This window comes from Echeneis naucrates, chromosome 5 (assembly GCF_900963305.1).
Source record: "Echeneis naucrates chromosome 5, fEcheNa1.1, whole genome shotgun sequence".
In the NCBI taxonomy this organism is placed as follows: domain Eukaryota; kingdom Metazoa; phylum Chordata; class Actinopteri; order Carangiformes; family Echeneidae; genus Echeneis; species Echeneis naucrates.
In genome coordinates, this window is record NC_042515.1 from 18191342 (window position 1) to 18209275 (window position 17934).

Here is a 17934-nt window from a genome sequence, read left to right on the forward strand (position 1 = left end):
TAACACGGTCACCCTGAGGATCCCTCTCCCGTTGAGAGGTCTATTCACACCCTTGGAAACAAAATACCTCTGTTACCTAGAGTCCAGGGCTGAGAAGATATGTCCCAAAGGGGGTGCTCAGCTTACAAGCGTGTTTTTAACTTGGCCGTATATTGTCTCCATGACAGACCTGCATACTTCAGCAAAGTTCACAGAAGCAAATCGTTTGACTGTTGATAACACTTTTGAATTGGGCAGTTTTCCAGCCACGCTCTGCTATGATCGAAACTTAAAACAGGTCATGTCATGTTTTTATCCTGTGTTTAGGACACTGTGGCTTCTCTTTCAAGCAGAAATGCAACTCACATGCTTGCAATGTAGCTACCAGGCAGTAGTTTTAACAATAGAATGAATGTGAAGCTGCGGGTGGATAAAGCAGCCATTCATCAGAGATATAGCTGCCTTAGCAGATTATTATTATTATTTTTTTATGGGGGGGGGGGCATTGAAGAGAAGCTTTTGTGCTGCTTTTGTGTACCAAACTGAAGTGTATGTGAAGTATCTCTGCAAGTAGAAGCACCAGCAACTTTGTCTAGATTAGTGTTGTTGCTCCATGGTGGAAGAATTTACAGCAACATCATGTTTCTGTCAGCCAGCTGCCAGATTTTGCAACTATCTGAAAACCACCTGATCTGGGAGATGTTTCTGTACTTTGCCTGGAATTTTAATCATGGAGGATGGTCCCTAAGCTCACACCAGGCCATCAGTGGAAGCAGGACAATGGGATACAAATAAACTGAACTTCATTGGTTCTATGCCTGCCAGGGTCTGTATTGGTACATTAGTAATGCATTGTTGTGTTTCAGCTCTTCAGTGATACTGTTTAAGGTAAGGAACTGGATTTTTCACTAAAAAGCCTGACCTGATTATTGCGGTTATCTATTAGGTCAACCCCAAAGTTATTCAGAGTCGCTAGTGACCCTGAATGAACTCCCTTCTATGAATTTCTTTTGAACTTAGTATTTTTTTTTTCATTGGAGAAGAGTTATCAGCCAATAAATGTTTAGTTGTTAATATATTTTTTGATATTATATGAGCGATAGATATTATATGTTGATTATTGAGTCAGGCCCAAACAACTGAGGTATTAAACCAGGGTCTTCTAGGATGGTGTTGTCTTTTGAAACTGCAAAAGTTGAATGAACTTAATTGTGTAATCCAGACTGCCTTTGAGTGCTGTCAATCTGTGAGAAATTTGTAGTTTCTGCGGCAAGGCCAATTAAAACAAGTGTGACATGTAAACAATGTACATGTTTGGTCACATTTAACTGCGCCCTTTGTTTTTGTCAGCACTGAAACACTCAGGTGAGGCTGGGTGTAACTTGTTGGACCTGTGACCATGCTCAACAGCGCTATCACATGCTTCTACACCGTGCATCAAAGCAGAACAATTAGACAGCAGATTTATATGCCTTGTTTTCAAAGCAGAGCTACAACTGATGCACGTGTTGCTTTCTTACCTTGTGTCAGATGTACTTATTCTCCTCCATAAAAGTGATATAGACTTGGCAATAGACTGAAATGGAGGCAGAAGGGGAGAGGGGCGGACTCAGCCAAGTTAATAATTATTCAGCTATATAGTTAGACACCAGTTTAATGACAGTTATGTTTGGGTTACACTTGGTCACTCCTCGCAGTGGATACACAGCCTGTGCGTGGGTAAGTATTCCCACTGGGATACCTCTCACTCAGTCTGGTAAGCAATGTGGAAGTGTTTGGCTTTTATTTTTTATTCCTGCCTGCTCGTATCCCGCCAGTCTTACTTATATTCTTGTTAAATATGTTTATCGTTGCCCTCAGCCTGAGGTTTTTGTTCATCTGCCTGGATGTTTTGGATTGTTTTGGTTTCGAACTCATGAACAGACTCCATCTTGCTCTGCCTACTCTGTGTCACTACATTCCTATTGTCCCCTCGTGGTTTTCTGCCACTGGGCATTCTGATCTGGGCTAAATGTATATTTTCCTCTGCTCCAGTGGTACAGTAAACAAGTCACACTGTATTCCTTGAGTGGGAACTCTGAGGCCTTTGTATACAGAGGCAGTCTTTAAAGGTTAGGCTACATTAGGGTCAAGGTCTGATTACAGAGATGAGGAAGAGATACAGCTGACCATTGAAATCAACTTTACTCTGCTAGATAAACAACACGCTTTATTCTGCTGCCGGCCGTGACTACAAATACAGTTCCACTGTTCAATCACTCGACAGGATCTCAACCTGGAGAAACGTGACATTGACTGGCAAGTATAACTAATTTCTTCAGAATCTGTGTCATCTGTTTTAAAACTAAAGTAGTGGTCTATCCAGGAAATTGTGAAAGTGAGGTTAGAACCTTTTGATCCATCTTGTCTCTTCCTGTTACTTCACTGGGTCAGTGGGTTTGAATTCTGGTCTTCAAGACTCAGAGTGCTGCTGGTTTACATTCTAGTAATCTAATCAAGAGGCTTTTATGCTCTGCATGCTGACTGAATACTGTTCAATATAATTATCTGCAGAAGGCCGATAGGCTACATCATTATTCAGGCACCGATCTTTAATAAATTATACACAATTATGAATATCTATGCTTCTAATAACGATGATCCGGCTTTCTTCCACAAAGTTTTTTCACAATTATCTGACACATCAGTCACCCCATCTACGGTCATTGGAGGGGACTTTAACACAGTCCTGAATCCTTCTATAGATCGTTATCACAAATCAGCATACGCAAAGAAATCGCAATCAGCCATAGTCCTTGAGGAATATATGACTTTGGACTGGGCGATGGCTGGAGACTCAAAACTCCTACAAAGAGGGAATACGCCTTCTACTCCTCAGTGCATCACTCTTTTTCAAGAATTGACTTTTTCCTGTCTAACAATTCTATCGAACAAAAAAATAACACCAATATACACCCAATTACAATCAGTGATCCCCTTAGAAGAAACAGGAACAGTGGCTGAAAAAAACACAAGGATAAGCTTAAAAACTAACAGAACAACATGCTACAAAACTGAATAAATAATTATGCTCCAACTACACAATGCAAAATTACAGCTAGAAAATATCCTTTCAAAAAAACAAAAAACAAGCAGACTTCATACTTCAACAAGTCAGATACCAAAATTTTGAACAAATCGGGCAAATTTCTTGCAAATGAACTCCAGTGCAACAGAGAAAAATCTCTTATAAGTGTAATCCAGATGTTGGTGACGGATGTGGACAGCTGGGCGGTGGATGGAGGTTGTTTGGGGACATGAGGCCCTCTTGCCCTACTCCGGCACACGCTTGCTTGGGCAGTCCGGTGGTGCTCACCGTCGCCCACACTGGGGGCTGCGGCATGCCATGTGGCTGTGGTGGCTCCCTGGGCTTGGTACCTCACGCGTTCCCGCACACAGGGTGGTGGGCGGCAGAAGAGGAAATGAACAGTGTGACAATGGGAAACACTGACACCCATCAGGATTTTTGGCAGAAGCTCTGATTATGGTGTACATTTCCACCCATTTAAATACACAGAGTTTTTTTGTTTTTAATTTAATTTAATTTAATTTTTTCAAATTTTGCATTTTGAAGTGCTATTCTTGTTATAGCCACAAGGTGACAGACTGAGTCTTGCATTTGCTATTCATTACGCTTGGCAACCATTGTGAAATCCTATGCTGCGGTGTGGTTGAATTTCAGCCCATTGTTTCTTCTCTGTTGCAAGACTGTGTGAGGCCCAGTGCTTCAAACTGTAGTAAAGTTCCTCTTGGAAAGATTTCAACCGAGACAAACGTTTAGCAAACGGATTTGACTTGTTTTTGCCTTTGCTGTGTGGGGGCAAGGTCTCCTTTAGGTCTCACCCTGAGATTCCATTCCAGCTTGGGTTAAAATACCAGAATTTTCCATCACAGCTGTCACTTGAAGGGTGATTTCAGTGGGTAAATCCTAAACTTGTGACTATTGATGATCCCGTGTGTTCTTGTGCTAATGTCTGTGTTGCATGTCAGTGTTTCCCTTTCAGCAGATGTGTCATGCGATGGTTTCCACTTCCTTCTTTTTGTCATCTCGTTTTGGCTTCATATGGGTGTTTTGTGTTAGCCACATTTTCTGATACATCTCTCTGAATTAAGGTTGCTGATTCCTTGAAATGGACAAACCACAGAAGGACAGCGCAGATGACCACAAAATGGCTGACTCCAAGAAGGTTGGTTTGATGGAGTCACTGACAACACAACAGTTTAAATGTTAAGTTCATATCCATCTGTCTTTTCAGCTGTCAAGTGATGTTTTCACCCTAAAATAGGTCAGAATTCTGGTAACTCATCATTATTTACCTCTATAGTTACAGATTAACCCATACAGATGACATGCATACACATGCTGAACAAACAGGATGTATTTTTGAGGACACTGCACTTAAATAAATATGTGCATTACGTTTGTATTTGCTGCTAGCACAGATTTCTGTGCTGCAATGTGACGGCTTTTCTTTGCTGTTGAAATGAGGCTGAGGCACTGTGCTAAAATCACAACTAAATTACAATCAAGTAATATAAAACTGATAAAAGACATTGGAAAAGAAAGCAAAATGTGAACTGCATGTCTCTCACTTGATGCTATTCCCTCACTGCTGGTGCCCATCTATATTTTATTATGACAGCTTTGATCAAGTTGGGTAATTGATGGCCTCCCACTGTTCAACAAGAAATCACAGCTGAAATGTAATGCAGCCGGTTGGTTTCTAATCTTTCAACATATGATTCTGGACTACAGGCTATAGCTGTGCCAACCGATCAAAGCCAAAGCAGAGATATTGTTGTTAACCTTCATTTCTTCACTCACACGTCTCCTTGTTTGACACATATTTATTTTTTAACTGCCACAGTAGTTAAATGATGATAGGTAACCTTTTTTTTTTAACTCACTGAATTGATTTAGCTTTGGTAGTTTCTTTTACTTTATGTTTATGGTAACATTGAGCTCTTTATTCTCTCTTGCTTTTACATATTATGGCGTTTAACTAACTGAAGTTGAGGGTTCACCCCTTTAGTCGTGTTATTAATTCATATTTCATAATTATTATAATTTTAATAATAGATCCATGTCTTTGCAATTCTGTATTTTATGATGCACTAAGAGCTTATGAAACTGCTCCCTTTATCATTTACCAACTTTGGTAAGTCTTTGGTGTCTGATGTCTTCATGTCAAACTGAATGCACAAACTAATGTCAACTCAGGGGCAAAGTAATGGGAATAAACCAATTCCCTGGTCTAGATTCCCACACCTATGTGAAATGTTTGGTGTGACAGATATCTAGTTTGTCTGACTGACTTTAACCAGTCTGTTCTGTGCTCTCCCAATAGGAACCCGTCACAGCCTGTCTGTTGAGTGCAGCCTTCTTTGGTGCACTGGGATCATCCTTCCTTTATGGCTACAACCTCTCTGTGGTCAATGCCCCTGCCCAGGTGAGTCAAACCACCAGGCTGTGCTGTCAGCCTCCCTGTGGGGAGCCACCACTGACTGCCTGTCTTTGTTAGGTCAGCAGTATAACAGATCCCAGTTCAAAATATTGAATGAATGTGTTCAGATACTGAGTTTTCCAAAATGCACACCATCAGAGTTTGTAGATGCTGTCATAGTTGTTGCTATTACACTCCTCATTCATCACTAGTACTCTTTTATTTGACAGTGCACAATATTTTGGGGCGCTTCTGAGTTGATCCCCATAGTTTGCCAAGATCAGTTCTGTTGGAAAATTAACTAACCTGACAGAAAGAGCCGAAAGATGTTTATATTTAATATCCATCACTTGCAACCCTTTGTAGTTCATAAGTTCTTTTATCCCACCTGCATATAAACACAGAGGGGACTTTCAAACTCTCAAAAGCAAAATCATAATCCCTTCAAAAAGTTTTTCCATTCATACCGTTGCTGTCAGAGTTTGATTAACTTTCTCACACTATTTTTATACAGGTAAATGTAATTAAAATTAAAGTGAGTGGTTATTGTGAAGATGCTGCAGTCCAGGGCCTTCAGATAAAAGGAAAACATCAGGTGGAAGACAATAATGCGTATTTAGCAATGCTTTGACAAGACAAAACATTTTGAGTGGGCGAAATTGAAATAGCGATTTTATAAATGCTTGTATGCACCAGTGCAGTTGAGTGGTGCCACTTTTGGATGAGGAACAGCATTGCCAGAGGTCACACTTCTCATCCTGATGCTCTTTTTGTTTTCGATGTAATTAGATGCCCCAGAGGCCATTTCATTAGTATTCAAACATCATAACGGTTTTCGCTGCAGTTGCCAAAACAGAAAGCAGATTTCAGCTTTCGCTGATATAGATTTGGCCAAATTCAGGTCACTGTTTAGATCTATGCAGTATTTGATAAAACATGTTCTGTTTGTTGTTGCTGGTATTTTTTTTTTCTTTTTTTGGTAAAAAGAAACATAAATTGGGGCAACATGGTGGCATAGTGTTCAGCGCTGTTGCCTCAGAAAAAGAAGGCAGGTTTAGTTCCCGGCCTGGGGCCTTTCTGTGTGGAGTTTGCATGCCTTCCCCGTGCCTGCGTGGGTTTCCTTCGGGTACTCCAGTTTCCTCCCACAAAGATGAGTGGTGCCGCCTTTCCCATGTAACTGCTGCCCTTTTAATATCATTGATCCATTATCTATACTGCTCATCAGTCAGGATCATGGAGCGGCTTGAGCCAATCCCAGCTGACATTGGGTGACGGAGCGGTCCACCCTGAACAGGACAAGACAGACTTAGCTGAGATATGACGTACAACAATTTTAGAGCTGGAATACTTGGAGGTAAACCATACAGGTACAAGGAGATCATGCCAATGTCACACAGAAAGGCAACATTTCTCAGTGCTAACCACTGCACCATCCTGCTGCCCCAGCTTCTACTTCTACATGTGAAAACAAAAAGATCTGGACAAACCTCTCGATACTGTTCTCCATTTGGCAGCAGAGTTTATGTCTGCGTTGAAGTCCTTCACTCACACTAAGTGAGTTGAGTTGAGTTTTTCAGGTGCTTAAAATTTAATGGATTTTGCTACTTGGCCAGTTTCAAATGAAATGTGGCATAAAGACATTGAGGCATTGTAAATATGTGACATTGGAAGATTTTCTACAGGTTACTGATTCACTTAGGAAGGCAGTTTAGTGCACCGGATCGTCACCTCACAGCAAAAAGGTTCTGGGTGGCAAAATGCAAAACATTTTAAAGGATGAAAAAATGAAATTCAAATGACATGGGCACAAACATAAAATGTTTTGCTGATTTCAAATGAGAAATGTAAAGTCTCTGCACAGCATTGATGTTCTCCTTGTGCCCATGTATTTTCCCTCCAGATACTCTGGCTTCCCCCATAGGCATGCACATAGGTACCCATAGCTGTGAATGTTAATGTAAATGGATCTTTAATCTGGGGATCTGTCCAGAGTGGACTCCTTCTGTGCTCACATCAACTGGGATCAGGAAAATGGGGCATGGGGCATGGGCTGATGTAAAAATTGTGAGGATGTTAGCTGATTTCATTAAATGAGATTCAATTAGGCAAATACGGAAAAGATCCTTCACATGATTTGCCATCACAGAACCCCACTGTTCTGTGATGGCCGTTGTTTTGATTCAAAGCTGATGACTATGAGTTGAACAAACTATTGCAGCATTTTGTGGGTCATTGATTGCAGAAGTGAATTCAGTGGGAAAGAGGGAGTGAGTTGAAAGCTGTTGTGTCTGACCTTTAAGTCTAACGGGCAACTGGGAGATTTTTAAGGATCACTACTGGTTTGCTCTAATGCTGTGACATTCATGATGATGAAGAAAACAAGGTTCCATTTCCTAATTAGAGTACAGCCTCTCATCTTCTGGCTGCCCTCAATCAGCAACAGCTGAATGAAGAAGAAATACGGAAAAGAAAAAATGAAGGAAGGAAATATAGATTCACAGAAAGTGCCATCTGATAAAGCTCTGTCCCTGGTGAGAATCAGAGAACTCGTGCATGAGTAACAGCACAGTGGTAGCATGTCTCCAAGGACAAGGGGCCCAGCATCCTCTTTGAGTTTTCCCCTTTTCTTTTAGCCCTGTCCTCACAGCCTTTTATTATCATTACTGATAAGATACCAAAGATCAACTCTTAATCAGGCTAAAACAATCATTTCTGTTCTGTTGCCCCTGGTGTAGAATAGTGCCCAAGTGGCTTATGGGATTACCGTCTGTAAACACTATAGCAGCCAACAAAATGAGCAGCTCAACCTTCACAAAACTGTAATTGCTCACACTTTCTAATTCCTTAATTGCCGGTGCTGTTGGGATATTTTTATTGATGTCTCTGCATACTCAAATGACCTTGGCTCCAAAATATAGCTCTCACCGGGGACATTATTAAACACTAAATACGGCTGGTATTATTCGTGCCTAAAAAAGGATGACTAAGACTGCATCCACTACGCTCTTCTCAAATAATCCACTCTATTCTCCCTCGAAATATTCAAAAGCCTTCTTTCTGTGAGGCAGCAATGCTGATCACCGTGTTGCCCCTGTTTAGCTTTAAATACTTGGGAATAAAATTTGACATAGAATGGTGACCAAAAACGAGTGCTAAGAAGCTTGATGCACAGCTTCCTTTAAATAATCAAACATAAGGCTGTCTTTTCTATTTTCTACATCTTGTTTGCACAAAATTCTATAATTCACAGATCTACAGTAATTCCACCGTCTGCTCTTCTGCTTATGCGGGTAACTCTCCATCTTGTGTATTGTGAGCCATCACTCATTGTGTATCCTGTGTTCCTGTATATTATAGCTTCTGCTCAGCAGGAACATGAGCTGATCATTAATAGAGTGCCAAGTCTTCTCCTCTGCTGCAGTGGGTCCACTGCTGCCGGTCCTGCTTTCACTAAATTTGCACACAGTAAAGCAATGAGCTGCTTGTGAATCCAAAGGCTGCATATTGTAATGCTCATAATGACTGATATGAGATGAAAAATATTGGATTTCCACAGCAAAATCCAGCATTGCTATGGCCATTTAATCAATGAGTCATTAGATTTGCCCTTAGATACTAACTCCACTAAGTACATGTTACAGTTGCTTACCTGCAGTGATCGGTTTTCAAACAGACAAACAAATAAATAAATAAATAAATAAATGAAAAACCTGGTGCCTGTGGTCTGCGTGGGGGATTAGAGAAATGGGGACTTCTCCCAGGAAAGCTATTTTCTTGGCCTTAACTCCAGGTTTCCCATTAGCTTTCTCACACGGGCTGAACTCCATTCAAAGGATGTTTCACTGTCACAGCAGTGCTGCTGGATAATGAGAAATGAACATTTCAAGGAAGCGATACTTTCTCGTTTTCAAAGACTGAATTTTCTCTCAGTCACTTTATGCGTCTTGGACTGATTGGATAGCGTTTCATTCACAAAAAAGATGAGTACTGAATGCATGATAAACACATCCAAGCAGGTTTAAGGCAGATTTAAATCTCATTGCTCCAACCTGGTGGTTTGTTGTGAAGCAATAATACCAAGAAACACCCGGAGCTTAAAAAAAAAAAAAAAAGCTTCCAGCTGATCTGTGCTCAGTTCAGCCACTGAATGAAGGATCTGTCTGGCTGAGGGAAGAATGTGAGTTAGAGGAGAAGAGCACAATCTAACTTCTGCCTTGTTTGTGATTTGGTTCATTTGTTTATTAAGCTTTTATGTCACAATAAAAAAAATACTCATGTATTTATCCAACACAAACAAATGCAAGCATATTGAAGTTAATCACGTTTATTTAGCTGTATATGTTTTTATTTTACAATTGATATTCCCTACAAAATAAGGCCTAGGAAAGGAAACAAAATGGTGATTTCCAACCTGAAGCGTGTCAGTTACTGTAGTACATCCAAGTATGTTCAAAACTGTCACCTGATTTGTCCTGATAAAGTGTTTTTTCACTATTTGTGTGTAGAAGAAATTGTGCTGCTGGAGGAGAGGAATTAATAATGTAGGTGTGTAATTGGTTTACCACAGAGTTGAATAAAACATTTAAGGTGGCCACATTATTACCCGAGCTTGGTGTATTTTTGCAGAGGTTGAAGAAATCCAATCTTTGTGAGTTGGCTGCGCTTTAATCAAAATTGGGAGGGCGATGAAAAACCTTTAGAAACCAATGTCACTTTGACCCTCACTTTCTTTCTTCACCAATGAGCTATTGTCTTTCCATTGCCTGTATCATTTACCACCTTCCAGGACATTGCCGTCACAATGTCACATGTAAGTTAACTTTTCAGCCAAATACAAAAAAACCAAAAAAAAAACCAAAAAGAAGTAAAGAGAATGACACTGCTATTCTTCTTGTTGGTTTCAAGGACAGCTGTAAGCCTTCTGAGCCACAGCAAGCAGAGAAAATTAGTTTGCAGAATGTGCCAGCTCTGCTTTCAGCTCTTTCAGAACCATGTCAAAAATCAACACTAACTGTGCGTCAGCTGTCTATCTCTGCCTTTATATTGCTTCTAGTTCATTTAATACTTCACTAGGTTTTTGTTTCACAACCATGAACTGTAGATGAGGACAATGCAAAGACAAAGTGTACAAAGCCATCTTGTTTTGAAAGCTTTTGAACTGACATTCATCAACGATAAGGACACTTTAAACCAAAAGGCGGTCCTGGCTAGTTTTGCAGACTGGGCGAATCATCCATCGGCACTTGCATATGTATGTTGCTATATTATGGCAAAGATAATAATTAAAAAAAAATCCTTCATTGATCTACTCCTAACACCCCATACTTGTTAAAATGTAGAAAATGGCTGTACCTGCCTGTACAGGCAGGTGTAATATTATACACCATCAGAACTTTAACACACTTGATTGAGGAATTAATTTCTGTGTGTTCTCATTATAACTCCCTTTCTTCTGTTGTATTGCAGTACATTAAAGCTTTCTACAATAAGACATGGCTTGAAAGGTACGGCCAGCCTATTGGAGCAGAGACTGTCACCCTCCTCTGGTCCATCACAGTGTCCATATTTGCTATCGGAGGTCTTGTCGGAGCACTGTCCGTCTCTTTCATCATCAAAGTACTTGGAAGGTGAGTTGGCTCACATGTAATCATAATAATGCCATGTGTTACTGGTGTAAAAATGGTGGATTCACTCAAGAAAACCTTGGTTCATAGAAATGTTTCAGATTTAATGAGGCTGACTCACCCGCAGCTCAGCCATGCCACAGTGATAATGCTGCCATGGCTCACTTTCAGTTCCAGGACTGGATCATAATGTGTAGACATAAAACCACCTGATGAATGAGCCTGAATACAGTGAAGAGAAATAATACGGACATTATAACCTCTTAATGTAACACCTAAGAGCAGTTCAGAACTTTATTAACAATATTCCAGAGTCCAAATAGACGACAATCAGTAAGCCTGTTCGACAAACACAGTCCAAGTTCTGAATGTGGCAGGAGTCTCCAGAGGGAGTCCAGGTAGACGGCAGGCAGGTGGAAAGTCCAAAAACAGAAGGCAGGTCAGGCTACCGGGGCAGAGACGAGGAGACGTGGAGAAAAACACAGAGCGGCCCCAGGCCGGGAACCAAACCTGTGACCTTCTCATTGTGGGGCGACAGCGCTAACTATGCTGCCCTGAACAGAAAATAATGAACAATATTCATCACAGTAGTTCTCACCTCCTGTTTTGCCAACACAACCATTTTTCCACTTTAATGTAATCTGGAATTGAGATGTTAAAATGAAATATAGCCATTTGTTCAATAATTCATAACTATTTTGTGTACTGACTCTGAAGCTGGAATCAGCAAATAAAGGCCCTGTGGGCTAATTGGCCTGCGTGCTCAGGCTCGTTTTTAAAAGCAAATCTTATAGAGATATCACTGTAATTTTTAGGCCTTTTATCCCTTTTCAAGCTACATAAGCACTTTTTAAATTCCAAGATGAAAGCACAATTTGCTTCCTTTTTAGAGCTGCATTCTCCTCTTTTTGTCAGGGTCTTGGTTCTCACTGTGCTTTATTCCCCTCTCAGCCCAGTGCGCTCTCTCTCCCCTTTCACTGAAAGGTCCTTTCAGTCAGCATTGGCACCTGTCAAGTCAGTGCAGGAAAAGCAGGAATCCACAATATACATGGGAATTTCCAATTTCCACAGAAATGAATCTCCAGATGAGTTATTTTGAATAACTTGAAATTCACAGACTAGCTCATAGCTGGTCCTGTTCCGGCAAACCTGATCTAGACTGTGAATGATCTATTCTCTGTGTCCCTTGGGCTGACGGGCTCACAAAACACATGCAAATAGCCAAAACACAAACAAAATCTCTTTTAACCACAAAAACACAGGAACTTCAAAAACACATTACACAATACAGAAATAAGCTGCAGGTAGTACACACTGTTGATGGGCAAGGAGGTAAACAGATGGAAGGTTACAGAGAGCAGCTCACAGGCAGGTAGCAGGTACATCACCAAGCGTAGAAACACAATCTGACAGGGAGCAGGTGGAAAAGTGGGAATTGAGAACAGGTGTGCAGCAGCAGGAGGATGTATGGCCAGCACAGAGGAGGGAGCAAGAGAGTCCGACCAAGAATCCTGATCAAGTTTCAAGACATGTTTCTATTTACTTACCAATATTAACTACTACAGAAAAATACTAATTCAAACCAATCCTGGTTTAATAATGTGTTTTCGACTTTGAGCATCAAACATGGATGTTATGTTTTTCTCAGTTGTACTTTGCAGAGAAATTAATACTTTTAAGATAACATATATGATGTTTTTTTATATATATATAAAATTAAACACAGCAAAAACAGTTAATGCAATTACTTTTAACTGCAGTGATCCACTCACAGTCTCATAAAAATGGATTCAGACAGCCAGCCTTGTATGGTAAAAAGAGTAGTCATGTTATTAACAATTACTCAGCTGACTGCCCTGGTATGTTCCAGTATTAAATATAAATGTATCCAGTCGCAGTTCCTGATTATGGTTCACAACAAACTCCTGCTCTGGGTCTGACTGGTTCAATGTTTCCTCTGCCAACCATCTTCCTGCGCTCCGCTCTGTTTGCATGCATAAAGCCGTGGAACTGCCCTCACTTGTCTGAACAACAATTGTGGCTAACTGCGTGTTTTCTTTCCACCCACATGTCAATTTTTACCTAAAAGCTTGTTAAATAAACAAGTATATTGTTTCTATGGATTAAATGTTTGGAGTTTTTTGCAGACTGATACGCAGGGCTATCTGTATTGTGGGGTCCAGTCTGGGAGCCAACCTGGTTGGTTTTGTGTGATTTTAGCGTAGCTGTGATGTTTCAGGACTGCAGAGCTGCAACCACCCCAGGACTGGTACAGGGGCCTCACTGCTCTAAAATAATGTACATTCACACGAATTCATTATCCATTCATGATGAGGATGTAACTCCCAGAGCAGGAAAAGACTGAAGATGCTCTCTTTCAGAGTCATTTGAGAAAATTAAGGTGCCCTCAACTTTAACCTTGGATTTCTCAGGTGGCAATCCCCACTATGCTGATTAGGCTCATACGTATTATTCATTCTGCCTCCTCACTCTCTGCTCAACATCGGTGGACCAGCTGCTACTTTTGCACAGTGTCTTGCAAAGGTTGAAATTCAGATGTCAGGGAGAAGAACTGAATACGTATTAGCAAACAAGGGCACCTGGAGCCATTTCAAAGGGAAGCACTTCAAGGAGGGGTTCATTAAAAGTTTGCCAGTGAAACTTTGGGAAATGCCTGTTTTTTTTTTTTTTTATGGTGACATCATTGACATCATTTATGGTGATTGTACGGTGACCTTGGTCACAAATGAAGTCGCCTCAGTGGTATTTACACTGTTTCACTGTTTCAGGGAAACAACTTTTACATAAATTTACTAACGTTTGAAGTAATGAGGAAGTGAGGAGAAGATGAGCAGAAGCAGAGCAGAAGCTACAGCTGCTATATTTTTCTGCTTTGGGGACTCAGTTAATCATTTTCTGTATCTATTGCTGTCACTCTTGGTTATTCTTCAATATTAAAACTCTTAATGTGACTCTGTTAGTTTTATTGAAATGCTTAATGAATGAGACTTTGTATAACATTTGTGAGGATCACTTTAATGTGTGATTATATAGCAGCTGTTCTCTGCTCTTGTAGGAAGGGAACCTTGCTGGTGAATAACAGCTTTGCTGTAATAGCTGCTCTGCTGCTGTCGCTGGGTGAGATGGCCAAATCTTTTGAGATGCTCATTGTCGGCCGGTTCATAATTGGGGTGGATTCTGGTAAGGGTTCATTTACTCACAGCTTACCGATAGGTAGATGGACACATAGCAAATCTAAAAAAACATCATTGTCTATCACATCGTGACAGAGAGGAGAGAAACACCTCAAAGACAGGAACTATACATTCAGACCAATGAGACACATAAATGCAAACGAACAGTAACATCACGTATCAGGTAAACCAGGTGCAGATTCAACAGCCATTTTAATCTGAAGTTATAAAGGGAAGTTTTAACATGTGCGATGTGAGCACTTCATATTGTCCTTGCATTTTACAGAGTGCCCACAATTAAAGTTGCCAAATCATTTTGTTTAACCATATGGCTTTATTGATCTCCACACAAACTTTTAACAGTCTTTGATCAAAGCTAAACCGATCTAGCAGCTTCACAGCTGTCATACAAATAAACACATTCACCTTCAAATGAAACTAAAACATGTTACCATGTATACTGATACATCTCAAAGTAAAAAAAAAAAAACGTAATATATTGGAACAGTTTATATATGAAAAAAAACAAACTGAATTTTTAGATTTTCTAATTTCATTACGAGAGAGGGACATTTCTCAAACTATTTTTTGCGTGAAAAAAGTGAATCTATAGGATATTTTCAAGAGGAAGAGAATAAACACTTAACCCAACCTTACTGATGTGCTGAAGGCTGCTTAATAAAGAAACCTTGGCTTATGAAATGCCTGTGTAGTGCCACAGGCAGACTGCACGCTGCGTTGACATAAGTGTTGAATCTGTAAATGTAAACACTTTACAGAACTTCGATATTTCTGTGTTGAAACAATTTTTTTGGTTGATCTTAGGAAATATTCTAGAATTTTGCGATAATAGATTTTTGATTCTCATGAATCAGTAAACAAACTAATAGCTTTATTATAATATTTCATTATGTCAGGGATTTTGAAGGTTAACTTCTTAATGTTCATTACAAAAAAACAAAAAAAAAAACAAGTTTTGTAAGATCAAATTTCTAGATGCACTCTTTGATTTGTAGGCTTTTTCCCAAGGAAAAAAAGATTTTTAGTGAATTCAACAGAGAGGAAGTTGTCAGACCTATTATAGGTGTTCCTTTGTCTCCCGGCTCTTCATCTATGATTACAGAGGCCGAGAAGAACTTTAGCACTCATTCAGCCCTGTCAATAGTCAGTTGTGTTTCCCTTCAGACTCAAACTTAAGGGAGATGGAGTATTTAAATTGAATAATTGAATTGAATAAAAAAAAAAGCCAAATAAGCGGTGCCTCAACCTTCAGGCGAGTTTATGTCTTTCAACTGAAATATACCTTAGTTTTGCTAATTACCCCTCACTGCATGTGCTTAGCTCTAAATATACTTCAGGAACACGTTCACATTTACAGATTAACTATATCCAGGTATTCATGGAAGTTTGATAGCATCAGTGTAGCTACTCAGCTCAAATTCTTTGTGCTAAAGCATCATGTAATGTACTGGGCTTTTTTCCTCTCAGGTATAGCTCTCAGTGCCCTCCCGATGTACCTGGGAGAAATTTCTCCAAGACACATCAGAGGGTCCATTGGCCAGTTCAACTCCATCCTGATCTGCTTGGGAGTGTTCATAGGACAAGTGCTGGGACTTCCCCAGCTGCTGGGCCAGGTCAGAACATTTTAGGATGTCATTATGGGATGACAATGTGAACCCATCAGTTGATACTTTGACTCCATAAGCTGCATGACTCTCTTGCTGCCCAGACACTGGTCACGTGTTCCAGCTTGCTGCACAACAGCCAAACAATTATGAATAGGAATAAAATAAGATTTGTAATCGCCATATACCTCTGTAAAAATTTCTTCACTGATCCATCATAGTTTTTTCTTTTTTTGCAGTCACTCTTTAAATTGAGTACTTGTAAAAAGTAACAATCCTGAGAGCACTTATTTTATTCAAGATGAAAGGCATGCATATTTATAGGCAGATCTCTAAATATATAATGTTGGTACGTATTCCATATCTAGCACTTTTACAGTACTTAACTTTTTTTTTTTCAATAGAAAAGTAGATCTCTTCTCTGCATTTAGAACAGCAAATATGCATAATTGATGAATTGCATGTGAATGTGAAACTTAACGTTGTGGTAACAATTTAGAGGAAATCAATTTATTATCTCAGTTTTTTTGTGACTGAGAGCAGAACTGATCACGTTGGAGCTTAAATTTTGCCCCTGCCAAATCCAGTACAGATACCTTGAGGTGAAAGGTGGTGAGGAAAAGCTGCGATGACTGCATCAGTCTATTTCAACAGACTTCATTAGTATCACTTCCATGATGGCTGCTGCGTGCCTATCTGACATGTCATCTTCTGAACGGCCTCGTGGGGTCTCACGTTGGCATGAATTAGCATAGTCAATTTGCCAGGAAGCTTTGAAGGACAGTGCTTTTTATCAGTCAGTGGATTTGATGGCAGTGACTGACGTGACTTCTACTGTACAGCAGCCTCAGTCCAATGGATGGATTCATTTCAGGCTGACATTCAAGTTAAGCCAAGAAGCACTTGTACTTTCCCACATTCTGATTTGCTATCCCATTTTCTTGCGGCAGGACAAATTTACAGTAAAGGATACAACATCTGATAGCACTTAGCTCTTGACATGTCTTCTTCAGCCACTTCAGTTATGAACTCACAATTGACTTACACTGTGTTCGGTTCAAATACTTCCGCAAGGGAAGGAGAAGAAATGGTACGCAACCTGACCCCTTTTTATTTAATACCAGCCTTACATAAGCTTAGCTGTGTTGACTCTGCTTACTGCTGAACCATTTTTCATAATGACTGGGATCCAATCCCCAACTATCCAGCTGATCAACCATGTGCTCGACTTTCAGTTTATCTTTCATGGCTGAAAACAGATATCTAGCCAAGGCACATTCACTTTGAAGCCCAAATTTAAATTTAGCTATGTAATGTGAAAACAAAGCTGATCATGTAATGCTCTACACTCCTGGCACATTCTGAGGACTTAAGCTTCCTGTTGGCCCTGTATGAAAAAATTACTGACTCAATGCTGAGTTACTCTAACAAATTTCAAGCATGGGAAATTAAATGATATTTATGTAGGCTGCCCTTCTGTCGCTATTTTATCCAGAGCTATTGCTCAAATGTGTATATTCACTTTTTAATACAAAAACAGTGTGCAACACTACCCCACATGAGGCACGAATAACGTAACGAAATAAGGTAAATATCTATTCAATATTTATAGATTATTAAATAAAAATACTTCATACAACTGCATAATATCTGAAAAAGAAAATCAAATACATTGAAGTTTTTAATTAGCAAAACAAAGAGAGGAGGTTCCAGGATGAATAAATATTGAAAAGTGCTGACAAATGGTGCAGAGTCAGTGCAGACCGGTGACTGGCAGTGGCGGACAGCCCCATGGAGCACCAAGACATTTCCTTGCAAAGTGGAGAATGCTCACCTGTTTATGACGGGCACCTCACTTGAAGTGTGCTTACGTACCATTTCTGTGCATCTTGGAATAATCATCCATTGTTGTTGAGCTATTAAATAAAGCGTGAGGATGTGCAACCCAGCAACAGTCACCACATTTTTGTTTAGCTCCATTCAGAGAAAGGGGAAAGGCAGAGAATGATTTATTTACTTAGTGACATAA

The 17934-nt window shown here is 39.9% G+C and overlaps 1 protein-coding gene across 1 annotated transcript in view; it reads left to right on the top strand.

The window, feature by feature from the left end:
- The first annotated feature begins 4148 nt into the window (after window positions 1-4148).
- Window positions 4149-17934, top strand: part of slc2a9l2 (solute carrier family 2 member 9, like 2) — a 67652-nt gene continuing 53866 nt past the window's right edge. The window contains exons 1-5 of the mRNA XM_029502312.1: window positions 4149-4205; window positions 5367-5468; window positions 10929-11089; window positions 14163-14287; window positions 15769-15914. Of these exons, the coding sequence (XP_029358172.1) occupies window positions 4149-4205; window positions 5367-5468; window positions 10929-11089; window positions 14163-14287; window positions 15769-15914 (591 nt within the window). The remainder of the gene's footprint in view (window positions 4206-5366; window positions 5469-10928; window positions 11090-14162; window positions 14288-15768; window positions 15915-17934) is intronic.